Source organism: Nanorana parkeri, unplaced genomic scaffold, assembly GCF_000935625.1.
Source record: "Nanorana parkeri isolate BGI_ZX_2015 unplaced genomic scaffold, ASM93562v1 scaffold539, whole genome shotgun sequence".
NCBI classification, from domain to species: Eukaryota; Metazoa; Chordata; class Amphibia; order Anura; family Dicroglossidae; genus Nanorana; species Nanorana parkeri.
In genome coordinates this window covers 128,627-144,022 of record NW_017306807.1, presented here as the reverse complement: position 1 = coordinate 144,022, position 15,396 = coordinate 128,627, and the positions used below count along the sequence as shown (strand labels likewise).

Sequence of the window (15,396 nt, the reverse complement as noted above, 5' to 3'; positions counted from 1 at the left end):
TGTTTTTTTTTTTTTTTGCATTACTGTATGGCTCTCAAACCTGTATGGGAGCACACATGTTCAAGCTCAAAACATATTTTCTCTTCATATACAATGATTATCCTCAATCTTGTCCTGTCAGTGGGTTTTGTTTAGGTCAGCTTGACTTTTGCGTATGGAATTCAGTGGTGTAATAATAGTAATTCTGTTTCTTTTAAAGCAGGTGACCTTTAAAACCTGACTGAACATTTGCGCATCTAAGTTGCATGTTTTGAATGGTTAATTTACTGTACATTTTCCTTGTAAAGATTTCAGGTTCGTTCCCCTACATTCTTTCAGAAGAGTCGAGACCAGCACTGGTACATCTCTCAGTTGGAGGCAGCACAAACTAGCTATGTTCAACAAATAAACAACCTGAAGGAAGTAAGTAATGCTAGTCTTTGGCTCTGTTGTTGCTCCTTAATCTTTTTATTTTTAATAGATTAGTAAGAATTCAGCTAATCGTGCAATAGCAGAGGCAAAAAACATTTACAAACAAGCTAAAGAGCTCAAAAATAATTCCCATCCTTGCCCCCTCCCCCAGCTGTAGAGAGCTTAGCATGTACCAAGTGTTGTAGTGTAAAGAAGTAATCACCTGCAAACCTAGGTCCCATGCATAAATCCGTCCTTTTATTGACGTCAGATACACATGGCATCACAAGTACAAAGCAATGTTTCCGAACCTAGCATGGTGCCTTCATCAGGCAAATGAAGGCCCCATGCTTGCACTGTATATAAGCCTACACTTTGTTCACATTGGTTGTCACTTTGCTTTTTGCCTGACAAAGGGTATGTTAGGTTCCGAAATGTTGCTTTATGCTTGTAAAGCCATGTGCATCTGACGTCAATAAAAGGACGGATTGATGCATGGGACCTTGGTGGTGCGGGTGATTACTTTTTTTTACTTGGATCATCCACTTCTTACCTAGCAACCTTCCAGTATATTGCTAAGGGATTCCAGTCCGGAGTGCGATGTAAAGTGTTGTAGTGTTTCACCTGCACTCCAAACAGCGGTGTAGACCAGGGGAATACGAGTTGCAGTGCTTGAAGTGATGACACAGATGGCACCGTATGTTTTTACAATATGAATGAAAGGAGTCCCCAGTGCTCATGGGGCTGATGACGTGAATTCTTGATCATTTTTATTGAACCTGCATAAATCGAGCTAATGTTTTCGTGGCCACACAGGGTCCCTTCCTAAGAGCGACATAGTGATAAATCGTGCAATAACACGTGCAAATATATACAGTGCCAATGCACAAAAAAAACCCTGCAGCACACCTATGATGTCAGAATCCTGCCAGAATTCAAATAATAAACCATGCCAGAAATACCACAGATCATCCCATGCAGAGTTCATGCTTCATTTCTTAAAACTAATCTTTAAAACTTACTGTGCAGCCAGGGTAGAGGGGTCGCGTTAGCCCTTGCTATCCAGTACAGCGGTGTCTCCAGTTCCCATGGAAACCTGGTAGTGTAAGAGGAGCGGGCATTATGGCTTTCATTAATCAATGGGAATCCAAGCTGTCTGCGCATGCCCAAGCTGGCAGACCTGCCCACCTGCGTCTATAGTTGCCATGCAGCGAGAGGAGAAAGACTGCCCGTGTTCACTGACGTGCTGCAGTGAGTGAGGAAAAAGGGGGAGATCAAATTTGTAACCATGTGTTGGGGGAAAGGGGAGGGGGGGGGGGGTTATTACTTGTACCCCTTGATATTACTTAACATGAGCCTGGGATAGATCTATTACTTGTTTTGAAGATTCAGGGTTTTGCCATCCTGAGTGTGGCTTTACTACTTGGTGAGTCCCTGACATAGAGTAAGCATGCAGTCAGTAAAGTCTGTCCTGTGTGTTCTAGGTCAGTGTCTTGCTAGATAGTACCGCCTTGACAGACCTGGAATCTGCACCAAAAAAGTTGATCATATTAACCACTTCAAGACCCCCTTCCTGGCCAGGCCATTTTTCAGTGTTCAGCGCTGCAGTCCTTTGTATGTATGGGGACTTTAAATTGTTTTTGTTTTTTTTATTCTTTTTTTATGTGTAACTTTAAATTTGGGGGGAACTTAAATTTTTTTTTTTTTTTTTCCCCCCCCCCACTAAACTTTTTTGCTATCACATACAGGGGCTAATCAAACCCCCTTATGTGATAGCAAAATATGTGACAGGTCCTCTTTATGGAGACATCAGGGGTCTCCAAGACCCCTAATGTCACCTAGGACCCCCCAAAAGAAGCTGAGGAAGCAGAGATCTGCTCCATCAGCTTCTTTCCAGCTTCTGAAGCTGGAGAGTGACACAAGAATGCGGAAGTGATGTATTATACAACACTTTCTACTACGGCCGGCCCGGAGGCAGTTAAATCTGCTTGGTTCTTTAACCTCTTCCCGACCAGTGACTTGCATAGTACGTCACTGGCAGCGGGCCCCTTTAAACAGACAGCCATCGGAACTCTGTTTTACATTTGTAGAGCCGGTGGCCAGCTTTACAATAGAAGCGTTTCTAGCGACTCAGCCATTGCTAGATTGCTTCTACAGGCCGGTACACTGCCGCACCAACATGGCCGACACCCCCGCCGTGTTTCCTGGAATCCGCTGCCCCTCCTGCCAGCCCGGGACCAGCTTCTCAGGTGTCGGCGGGGAGGAGAGCAGCGAACGTCCATTCACCGATCTCTTTCCCGTTCTATGGGAACAGGAGCGATACAGATTACATCACTTCTGGTCCCATAGCTGTCTTTGCTGGGCTTCTGAAGCATTTTGTTTTGAATTTTTGTTCTATTTCTACTTGTGCTGTCATACAGACACAAGATGTACAGGAGTAATGTGCAAATCGACAAATGTGTACATAAAGTGCGTTTTCTGCTTAAGTGAAGCTTTATATTCCAAATTATTTCTGGTAAACTTAAAAACCATTGTAGAAAAACTATAGCTTCCCTCTAACATACTATGAAGAACAATCACAAGAGAGAACAGGACATTGGTTACTACTTTTTCTCAAGCACATCTGATCTATATGTTGAACAAGTCTTGAAACCTGACTTCTGAATCCTTCAATAAATCAGAAAGGGCACCTAATTTTTTTTCGGTATTTCAGTCAATGCAAGCTAGTTTGTTTGATTTAAAGGTGCACCCTGAGAACAACTATGCATTAAAATGTTTGTGTTTTTTTTCCTAAATATTCAAATGGTGCTTGTGTCTAAGTTGTCATGCCACTTTCTTTGAGTTTCTTTTTTTGTTTTTTTATTTAAAATTGTTAACTGATAGTGTGGTCATCTAAATACAGAGACTTGCAATAGAACTGTCAAGAAACCAGAAATCCAGAGGTATATCCCCTCCAGACACTCATCTCAGTCCTCAGAATGACGAATGCTCAGAAGCCAGGACCACAAAAACAGATCTGAATATTGATAACATTCCTCCTTTACCCACTCCAAGAGAAGCTGAAGAGGATGAGGACAAAATTCTTCATGATGTCTTTAATGTGAGTATCTCTGTTCAGTTTCACTTGCTGTCTTTCTCTGGCCCTTTTTTTGTTTTTCATTCATCACTTGCCCCTCCTTTTTAGATTGTAAGCTCTCACAGGCAGGGCCCTCCTTACCATCTTGTCTTGATTTGCATTGAGACTGTAATGTCCTCATATTGTGAAGCGCTATATAAATACTGTATAATAATAATTTATAAAATGTGGAATAGTTCTCTAGCTTTACCTGTCTGGGCCAAATATAACCGTATATGATAACATCTATTGGTATAGTTAGTCCCTGTCAAACATCTAAACCATACCAGAACAATGGCTCTAAACACTGGACTTCTGGTACAAATGACTCCTAAAGATTTCCCTCCCACCCAGTTTCATGGTGCAGCCCATTAGCTCAAGTACTTGCCTTCCTCCTCTATCCAGCGATCTTTACTGTGCAGCCCAACCCTGTGTCTCACAGCCTTTCTTTTGAAAATGTCCCTGTTGGTTCTTACTCTTGATGCTCATGTGTGCTGGGGCCCCATTCATTCCTATAGGTAAGCCATCGTCCTGGTGGCCTCCAGTGATCCAGCAGAATATGCCTTATCCACAGTAATAAATGGGCCCACATGATGCATGTGCATTAAAAGGATGATTTGCTGGAAAGGTGGTGCGACACTGGGCAGGCCTGAACAGTGTAGATTGCTGGATTGAGACAGAAGTTAAAGGAGAACTATGAGGTGAGTGATTTTGACTCAACCTCATAGTTAGTCGACGTGTGACAATGAAACTGTCAGCTCTATAGATCGGGAAGTGAGCGAACACATACTGTCGCTCGCTCACTTTCCGATCATCTACCTGCAGAGAGGGGTGACTGTCTAGTCACAGCTCCCCACAGGGAATCCCCCCTCTCCTCTCTGATCCTCCAGCGCTGAGTGGAGGAATGGACGGGGAGGGTTCAGGCACAGCTGGTTCTGCCTCTAGATAGTCAGAACCTGCTGTCACTCAAGCAGCTGGGTGGATCTCAACAGCATTGTCGGGATCTGTCCCGGGTGCGGCAATCTTTGTATATAGTGAGCAATGGCGCGCTGTATACTGAGTTTTGGGTCACGGAAGGACGCTAGTATATGTCCTCCCGTGACCCTTAAGAGAACTATGGGATAAAAATGTTACCCCATAGTTCAAGTATTTACAGTGGGTATGAAATGGAATCACCCCCCTTTAAAATCACATTTTGTTGCTTTGCAGCCTGAAAAGAAGACGGCGACAGTTTTTGTTTTATCCAGCGGTATTTAGTTAGTGCAACTTATAACATCCAAGTGAAAGATAAAACACCAACATCTTGGAAAATAATGTAAAAAAACTCAAAAACATAATTACTGATTTGGAAAAAGGATCACCCCCTTGTGTCAGTATTTTGTTTAACCACCTTCTGCTTTAATTACAGCTCTTAGTCTGTTGGGATATGTCTCTATTAACTTTGCACATCTAGACTTTGCAATATTTTTCCACTCTTTTTGCAGAGCTGCTCAAGTTCTGTTAAATTTGATGGTGACCGTTTGTGAACTGCAGTCTTCAAGTCATTCCACAGATTTTCAATGGGGTTTAAGTCTGGGCTCTGACTAGGCCATGCAAGGACATTCACTCTTTTCTCCTTCAGCCACTGTGTTGTCATTTTTGCTGTGTGCTTTGGGTCATTGTCATGTTAGAAGGTAAACCTTCTTCCCATTGACAACTTTCTGGCAGAGGGCAACATATTTTCCTCAAGAATTTGATGGTGCTTTGCCCCATCCATTTTTCCTTCTTTCCTGACCCCAAGTGCTCCAGTCCCTGCGGCAAATAAACACCCCCATAACAGGATATTGCCACCTCCATGCTTTATTGTAGCAACAGTGTTTGGATGGTAAGCTGTATAGGATTTTCCGCCAGACATATCATTTGGTGTTGAGGCCAAACAATTCAGTTTGTCTCATCTGACCAGAACACTCTTTTTTTCCATGTGGCCTCAGAATCTTCAAGGTGCATTTTGGCAAAGCTCAGTCGTGACTGCATATGGTCAGTCTTGAGGAGTGGCTTTTTTTCTTGCAACCCTCCCATACAAGCCACATTTGTGGAGAATTTGTGATATTGTTGTCACATGCACACAATGACCACTCTCACAAATTCCTGCAACTGCTTCACAGTTGCTGTAGGCCTCTTGGTAGCCTCTCTGATCAGTTTCCTCTTGGCTCTTTCATCCAGTTTGGAGCGACATCCTGATTCCAGGGAGGGTCTGTGTTGTACCAAATACCTTCTACTTCTTAATAATTGACTTCACTGTGCTTCTAGGCATTGATGAAGCCTTTGACATTGTTTTGTATCCATCTCCTGACTTGTGCCTGTCCACAAATATATCCTGGAGATCTTTTGACAGTGCCTTGCCACCCATAGTTGATTGCTTCAGTTGCACTACCAGGGACTGAAATGCTGCAGGAAAGCTCTTTTCATGCTGAGCTTATCAAAATGACCACAGCTGATCACAGATGAAAGTCAAATGGCTTTGTGTGCCATGCAGGTAGGTGATTAGCTGATTGACTTTACAAGTCATTTTTAGAAGGGGGGGATCCTTTTAACATCTTGATTAATTCTGTTTTTAAATGTAATTTTTTTCTGACATGTTGGTGTTATATCTTTCACTTTGTTATAAGTTGCAATGAGTAATGACAGCTGGATAAAACAACAAAATGTGATTTATGTTCAAGGGGGGTGATTCTTTTCTATACCCACTGTAGCTCATGGGCTGCACTCCGGGGTAGGAGGAATTAAATAAAGGATAGTTGTACCAGTGGTGCAGTTGTTCTAGATGTGATCAGTGCCTTTTACAATCATTTTAGTGTATCCTCAAGGCATACAATACCTGTAACAAACAACTATCATAAGGTACTCACTTGGATCTCAGCTGCGGATGTATGGCATATGTTGCAATGTATTAAGTTCTTACAGGACATAAAACTGTATTACTTCATACAGTGTCCTTCCACAACAAGTTAAGTAAGATTAGGCAGTAGTTTAGCAAAAGCTATATAGTCTCTGTGGGTATGCACAACACAAGCCTCATCAATCAGTGGCCCAGTAACATAATGAAGGTGTGTTACGTAGGATCATGCGTTCAAAACAGAGAGGGGAATTTATCAAAACCGGAGCCAACATAATCTGGAGCAGCTGTGCATGGCAACCAATCGGCTTCTTTCTTCAATTTAAGATTTGAAAATGAAAAAGAGAAGCTGATTGGTTACTGTGCACAGCTTCTCCAGATTTTGTCTGCTCCAGTTTTGATAACTTTCCCTCAGTTTCTTCACATGAGTCTAATTCCTTAGTTGTATGTCTTTCAACATTTTAAGAGTTCATGTGACAGACAGAAGTAATAGTGGTGAGGAAACGTATACTTGCAGTTGAGATGGTTGAAGCTAGCATAACACTGAGTGGGATGAGCTCAGAGGAATTGTCAGTCCATTGTTGGAAGCTATAATGAGGACTGAAGACAGGTGCTGCAGGATACTGGTCAGAAGCTGAGGTTAATGGCTGAAGTGACTGCAGGAGGTCTCTATTAATTTTAGCAAGGTGTGTGGATACAAGGCAGCAACATACTGCAAGATGGAGAGCGAAAATAGGGTTATGGATACTTCAGGATGAAAAGTGTAACAAAGTAGCTAGAAGTTCAAGATGGAGAGCAGTTACGAGCTTCAGGATGGAGAGCGGTTTCAACTGCTGTCTTCCAGCATGTTCAATAAAATTATTCCCATGGCTTAAACTGACACAGAAGGCGGGGCTGTATGATGCTGCAGGTGTGAGTGATAGGGAGGCAGCGCCACCTGCAGGAGCCCGGCTTGGAAGAAAGGCAAGTATACAATACCATGGTATGTCTTTCACATTCATTAAATTATCTTAAATAGTTTTCTTTCTCATCCATTGAAACACACAAGTCTTTAACCTAGAGGTTACACTCAAGCTTATGGTAGGATTGGACACTGACGCAAAAAGACGAAAACAAATTTTAGGCCAGCCCAGGATAATCCCTCCCCCCTACCATCATGCCTCGGTTTAAAAGGATGGACATGTTTTCTTTAGCTCTGCTGTCCAAAAGCCTAACCTAATATTTGGACACGGGCCAGGACCTGGCCCCCCAGCTCAAACTTTACTGACCGCTCCAGTGGTGCCTGCAGTGTGCCCACTGATGTGGCCAACATTTGCAGCCTTGAATCATGTTGTCCTGTGATCTAGAGTCTATCCCATCTTCAGAGTCTTCCCTAGTTCTGTTGTGTGATGCCCATTCTTCTGCCCTCTTGTTTTTTTTTTTTGTTTTTTTTTACACTACAGTCATGCAATTTGTGGCCCAAATTACCCAGTTTTTTTTTTTGTTTTTTTACTGAGGCCACAAATGCACTCATGTGACTTCCCTTGCAGATCCTCTATCTGATTTACCAGTGGCCTTAGTAGGTACTGACCCATCAGCCACGGAGACTCTCTGACTCTGAATCACTCCAACCTTTCACTCAATAGCTTGCCCCTGAGGAGTCGCAGTCTACTGCTTAACTACCTCCCGGCCGGCCATTGTGTATACACGGCCGGCCGGGAGCTTCTTGGATGTAACTGGGCGTGTATACACGTCCTGTTACTTCCGCCCACTCGGGCGAGCGGGAAATGCCTGTTATTTGAAAACAGGCAGCGATGCCCGTTAATATACAAGCAATCCGCAGGCTATAGAGCCGGCGGATCGCTTGTATGAGGTCCCGTGATGTGCGCGCTCCGCTGTGAGCCCGGGACCAGCATACTGCTTCTGTCACAGGGGATCAGAAGGAGGTCGGTTCACGATCTCCCTCCAGTCCCCTCCGCTGTCAGAATGCGGATGTGATGTATATTACAGCACTTCCGCATTCTTGTGTCACTCTCCAGCTTCAGATGCTGGAGAGAAGCTGATGAAGCAGATCTGTGCTTCATCAGCTTCAGGGGTGTTCTAGGTAACATTAGGGGTCTTGGAGACCCCTGATGTCTCCATAAAGAGGACCTGTCACCCCTTTTGCTATCGCATAGAGCGGTTTCTTAGCCCCCTCTGTGATGGCAATAAAGTTAAGTGAAAAAAAAATAGTTTCCCCCCAAATTTTTTTAAGTTACACATTAAAGAATTTAAAAACATTTTTTTTTGATAAAGTCCCCACCCCTACATACACGCATATAAACATGCGTCAGGTGCGCATACCTGCGAAAACGACGATTGTGCCACACATGTTACATATCGCCGCGAACGTCGCAGTGAGAGCAAGAATTTTAGGGTCATCAATCACTGATGACACTAAACTGCTAAGCTGTAAAAGCTTTTAAAGCATCGCCTATGGGCAATTTTGGGTATGCTAGTTTTTTGCGATTTCACGAGTGCGTGCAATTTTTACGCTTGACATGTTTGGTGTCTATTTACCCAACGTGACCCTGTCTTTTATGTTTTACCAAAAAAGTGGGTAATATTAGTTGTTTTATAACATAATGTCAAAAAAACTTTTTTTTTTTCCAAAATTTTCAGTAATTTCTCCTGAATATAGTAAAAAAATTAAACCCGCAGTGGTGATTAAATACCACCAAAAGAAAGCTCTATCTGTCCCCAAAAAATGGTATAAAATTAATTTCAGTACAGCGTTGTATGACGGAATAAATGTCAGTCAAAGTACTGCAGCGCTGAATACTGAAAAATGACCTGGGCAGGAAGGGAGTCTAAACACCTGGTCTTCAAGCATTTAAGAGCCAAATCGGTCTCTTAATTTGTTAATCAATGCGGTATCCCACATGGAAGAAAAATATATTTTAAATATAGTTTAAAAAAACATTCTTAATATATTTTTCCCAAATATATTGCCATATATTTCAAATACTACAATTTTGGCCATATTCAATATATTTCAAAAATATATTGCAATATATTCGTAAATATATTTATCATGATTTATTATTATCATGTAAAAATACAGTAGAATACAATGGAAAAACACTTGTACAACACTCATATGGTCAACATTTTTGAAACGTAATTGCATTATAAAACTTAGTTCTGTGAATCTGCTGAGGTCTTGACTGTTTCCTTAAGGCGATATTTTAATTCTGCAATTTTCCTGTTAACAGCATCGCTTATGACACCTTTTGAAGTCCCGGGAAACTTTTCAAAAGTTGCAGCTTTAAAAAGTAAATGGAAAATATTAAACTTATTAGATGTTCCTTGTGAACCAAAAGCCCCGTAACAGATGCAAGAGTAAAGTAAACGAACAATTAGGGATGCACCGATACCATTTGTTCCAGACCAAGTACGAGTACAGATACTTTACAATGCCAATTACTAATACTTTTTTTTTTTTTTTTTAACAATGCAGACTAATGGTTTTAGGACAGTGATGGAGCACCAGGGACCAGTCCCAGCTGCAAATGTTGCACCACTAGTAGTTGCTCCGGGTTGCCTGCCTGATATCCCAGGAGGCTAGGTCTCAGGAGGGCTCTTAGTGGGCTGTGCAGTGTCTCAGGAGCAAGGGTGTGGAGTTTCTACCATCCAACATCAGGTTGTTTTCTACATTGTCTTCTACATTTAGCCCTGCTGCCGGCTAGCAGGGCTAAATGTTTAGCAAGCAGCAGCCAACACTATTCCCCCCCACCGCGGTTTTCGAGGTCCACCCTCGTCTGGAGGACCCAGGAGCACGGCAAACATTTCAGGATAGAGAGCAGCGGGCAGAGCGGAGAATGTCTGTTCTCCTTTCTGCTCTCTGTGATTAGTGAGAAGGGAGTGCTGTGCTCACAGCGCCACCTACTCAGCTGTCGCAAACTGTACAGAAGATTGAGCTCAATAATGAGCTTGATGTTCTGTGTTGGAGGGCAGGTTCTATAAAAAGAACCTGTCAACTCCAAACACTATCATATAGGGGCTTGTTAGCCTCTGTATGATAGCAATAAAGTTAAGTGAATAAAAATAAACTAAAAAAACGAAACAATCAAATAAAAAGCAAAGGTAAACAATATTAAAATTAAAAAGTGTTTAAGTAAAAAATAAATACATTTTAAAATAAGAAAATTAAACCAACCTCACCACTCCCATCTTGATTTGATTAAGCAGTGTTCTCTAACACGCATAATGCGCATTTAAGGGTAACTTCACTTTTCTTAAGGCATTTGGGAAAATTAAAAAAACGGTTCAAATCCGGCCCTTCTCCCCATCCCCCCTTCCCCAGTACTAATACCTTTCGGTGAACTGTCCTCTCTACTGGTATGGATGTACTATCTGTACCACATACAGCGCAGCCCTGATTTTGACTTTTGCTTGTAAATTGCAAGCACTAATTTGTCAGCACTGGCCATGCTGACCAATGAGAAGTGCTTTTTGACGTGTCCCAATAGGGTTTTACTTAAAATTATTTTTTAATATATCAGGACAAGTAGTTTGGGCCCCCGCTTTAGTCCTTGGACTGTGCAGGTTCTTTGGTGGGCTGTGCAGACTCTCAGGTGGGCTGTTCAGGGTCTATGGTGGACTGTATGGGCTCTTAGGTGGCTGTGCAGGTTGTATGGTGGGCTTTGTGGCCACTCATGTGGGCTGTGCAGGTACTATGGTGGGCTGTGTAGACTTACAGGTGGGCTTTGCAGGTTCTGTGGTGAGCTGTGTGGACTCTCGGGTGGCTGCAGGCTCTGCTGGGCTGTGTGGATCTCACTTGAGGTCCCGGTATTGGTGCATCCATACTAACAATATTAGGCATGCATAAAAACATCAAAATATTGTAGACCTTTAAAAATCAGTATGAATTGAACATAGTCAACATAGTAACAGTCATAGTTCATGGTCTACCTGTCAGAGCTGATGTTTTCACAGGGTCTAACTGCAGCCTAACTCTACCGGGCGCTCCGGGAGTCTCCCGCTCCTGCCACCCATGAGAGAAACACTGCTTTTTCTTTTTTTTTTGTTATTCTGACACGGAGCCGTTGGCTGGCTTAAGAATAAAAACAAAGAAGAAATTTCACCATAGGAATGCATTGCTAGATTCCTATTGGCTATTTCAATTTGCAATAGCCAATGGCAAACTAGCTATTGCACCCGCCCACTGCTGCAGTTCTCCATCAGGTCCCCACTAGTGATTGACAGCAGCAGAGGGCGGGTGTAATAGCTAGTTTGCTATTACAAATTGACATAGCCAATAGGAATTTTTTTGGATGGCAGCAGAACCGCTGGCCTATAGAAAACAGTTGGGTGGAGCTAGCTGTCATTGCTAGCTCCGCACAATCGTTTTCTATTTTTTTTTTCTCCTTTTCTAACTATTTGTCTGTTCTGCTCTGGTCCCACAGAGGTACCGAGCAGAAGAGCTGAGCCGAATGCCGCTGAGCGCTCGGCTATTTACTCACTGCTGTTCGGCATCTATAAGAATAGACCGAACAGCAGTGAGTAGCCTGCCGGAGGTTCGGCTTAGCCGATCCAGATGTTGGATCGGCTGAGTCGAACTCTGTCTGCACTTCGGGTCGGCTGAACATGCTGAGCATGTTCGGCCAACCCAAAGCCACCCGATGTACGGTTGAAATCAGCCGTACAAACCTGAAGTGAATAGCCGAACAGCATTCGGCTCACTTCACTTCAAGTCGGTCGTTCACTAAGCTGTCTACGGCAGCTTAGCGAATAGACCCCCTTAGTGATTAACAGTTCTGCAAACAATGTTGAATGCAGGATTTTAAGAGCTATGAAACAAACTGTTATAGAAAATGCCAAAGCAATGCTGTTAGCAATTTTAAATAATAGATCTCTGTATGTTTCTACTGCTTAAATAACTATCTTGTAAAATATGTAGTCAGACATTACCCTTTTTATTCTGAGCCCTGAGGTAGATTGAAACTGAAGACTGACAAGACCGTGTCTTTATACAATACTTCTGTACATGTTTCTTATTGAATATGTTGAAGTAACTTTAAACTTGCTAATGCAGTCCTGTGTGAATTTATGTGCATTTTAAATGGCACTTAAAAGTAAATTCCCCAGGAAATTCAGGTTTAGGAAAAAAGCAAACCAACCTGTTTAGGCTTAGAGTATGCTGCTTGACATGGAGATGAGCGCCACTCTTGAGATGAGATGGATTCTGATGCAGAGGATGGACCCACACAGGAAGAACTGCCACTATCATTCTTCATTGCTGTCAGCTGGTCTGTTGTAGTTTTCTATCTAATATACCAGGCAACTCTGTGGAAAATAAAATGCACTTTAGTTACACAACCTTTTAAAGGTATGGCCTGCTTTCCCACTATATTCATTCATATAATTTGTTAGGAATTTATTACATGTGGAAAAATGTACCTATACACAATTGGAGGGCTTATTTAAGTCTGCCGCTGGCCCCTCACTAGTTCAAAAATATTTTAGCAGGATTTTAGACAAGGTAAAAGTGAGGCCGTACCACACAACAAGCAAGCTTACTTGTGTATATAATATGTGGTTACCTCAGTGGACTCACTGATACTATAATACAGTGGTTCTTAACCTTTGTAACCTCAGGACCCACATTTGTCCTTGGTCATTAAGTAGTGACCCAAGTCACGCCGCACTGGAACACATGGCAATGCCGTACCATGCGTTCAAGTGCGGGCTATTGAACTGTGGGTGGGAGGTGCGTTTGGGGTTGAATGGCAATGCAACACACCAGAATGCACGTTAGGTGTAATTGCATGGTAAGGTTAATTAATCTCACGTGATTGTGCGATTACTGCACTGTACTAGTGTGACCCTCAAAAACACTAACAGATACACTCAACCACAGACACAATTTTGCACACTCAGACATTCTCACATACACCCCCCCCAAAAAAAAGTGTTCTTTTTTTAAGATCTAACCAGTCTCCCTATCTTATGAGAACTGGAGTGGATCCTCAGCCTGGGGTTCAGTGTGGGCTTCTGTGCTGTGCTGAAGCTCCATCCATATGTGCATTGCTTGTACAGCTCCCTTGCGTGCCCTGTAGAGGTGTCGGAAGCCAGAATGTGCCCTCAGTCCAGTCCAGACCGTGGGGGGGTTGGCAGGGAGGGGGGCGCATTGCAGAACCTGGCCTTGGGGCAACAGCGGGAGTAAATCCGGCCCTGGTTACGTGACTTCAAATTTTACCCCAAAAGTGGGTATTTTAATCTGTTTCTGTGCACTTAATTTCATATTGTATTTTATCTTAAAAATTCTTGTTGGATAAACATGCGCTAATACTATGCAACATAAAAACTAGCACTTTTAAAATTGTACAGGGCCTCGGATTTCAGAAAGTATATACTGTAATTGTTTTAGGGATTTTATCATGTGTGCAAATATTAAAAGATTGCTCCGGACATCAAGTTCTTTAATGTCAAGGTAAGTGTAGTACAGTCATTTTACTGCAGTGTTTTAATACAAGTCAAGATCAACAAAACATGGGGCAATGACTGAACTTAAATCATTAAGACTTAAATGGTGGTTAACTTTCTTATAAATGCACGAATTTTAGTGCTAATTAACATAAATAAACTACAGATAAGTTAAATAAGCTAACCTTATTCAGGCTGAGGTAACTTACATGACCCTTTTCTATTATTTTGGCAAAAAAAAAAAAGGTTGGACAAATATGGCTCAATCTAGATAATTGTCCTAAGTGAGTCATTAACCCAAAGAGCATTATTCTATTATAGCAGATAAATGAATGACATTACCATCAACATCCAGTAGAGTTGCTTCATAGCAAGGCCAACCTCCTAGAGGGCATTTCCCTTGTCGCCATTCCATCATATGTTTCCTGCCCAGTGATGACTTCATTTTCTTTATAGCCCCTGATCCAGTCGCTTTTATATCACACTGTATGTATGTGCATCGTCACCTTCTTCCCATGGCACCAAAGCAAACGTTGTCATTGTGCGCAGTGCAGTCCAAACTTCAGCAGTGCTAAAACAAAGACCTTGTGGGAAATAAAAATAATGGGTGCTGATAATAAAGGGAATCTCCACTTGCTAGAAAGGTTTTTGATTTGTATTTCTATTAGCAATGTGCATATTATATTAGGTTAGTTTATTCCTGTGATGCTATGTTAACCGATTGCCATCTGCCCACTGTAAATACACGGGACACCGACACTTCCCAGCGGGTGGATGTGCCTGTACATCATTTCTGTTCTGCAGGCGCGCGAGCAGAATCCCGCCGGGCATGTAAACAGCCGATACCGACTGTTACATAGAAGTGTTCGGCCAGCTCTACAGCCAGCCAATGGCTTGTATTACAATGTAGAGTGTGCCCACCCTCTGCTACCGTGGCCCCCCTTCACTATCGGTTACGAGCACAGCGACTGTCTTTACAGAGAACGGGGGCAAGATCAGCATTCCCCTCTGCGGATCACTCCTCTTCGCTCTCTGAAGAGGGAAGCAATGTGTATTACATCACTTCCACCTTTAGCTATCATTTCTCTGGCTGCTATAGCCAGAGAAGAAGCCGGTGGAGCAGATCTGTGCTTTATCAGCTTCTTTGGGGGTCATTACGTGACATTAGGGGTCTTTAAAGAACCCTGTCTCCATAAAGAGGACCTGTCAGTGTATATTGGCTATCACATAGGGGACTTGTTATCCCCCTATGTGATAGCAATAAAGTAAAGTTTAAAAAATAAAAGTTTAAAAACAATTAGTTTCATATTTTAAAAAAATGTAAACCCCGCCCCAAAAAATTTAATTCCCCCAGCACATATAAACTTAAATATGCGTCTGGTGCGCCAATGTGTGAAAACAACGATTACGCCAATCATGTTACATATTGCCGCGAACGTGGGAGTGTGAGCAATAATTCTAGGGCATCAATCACTGTTAACACTAAATTGATGAGCAGTAAAAGCTTTTAAAGCGTTGCCTATGGCCAATTCTAGGTATTGTAGTTTTTTATTTTTCCTCCATATAGAGC

General features: G+C 42.4%; 1 protein-coding gene and 1 long non-coding RNA gene across 2 annotated transcripts in view; one reads left to right on the top strand and one right to left on the bottom strand.

The window, feature by feature from the left end:
- TRIM37 (tripartite motif containing 37) overlaps positions 1-15,396 on the top strand; it is a 97,977-nt gene that overhangs the window by 40,183 nt on the left and 42,398 nt on the right. Inside the window, exon 15 of the mRNA XM_018561727.1 lies at positions 3,293-3,490. Within this exon, the coding sequence (XP_018417229.1) occupies positions 3,293-3,490 (198 nt within the window). The remainder of the gene's footprint in view (positions 1-3,292; positions 3,491-15,396) is intronic.
- LOC108791287 lies at positions 9,594-14,254 on the bottom strand. Its single transcript, XR_001941494.1, has 2 exons — positions 14,169-14,254; positions 9,594-9,664 (listed from the first exon to the last, which is right to left on the bottom strand). It is a non-coding gene; the product is annotated as an uncharacterized LOC108791287 (long non-coding RNA).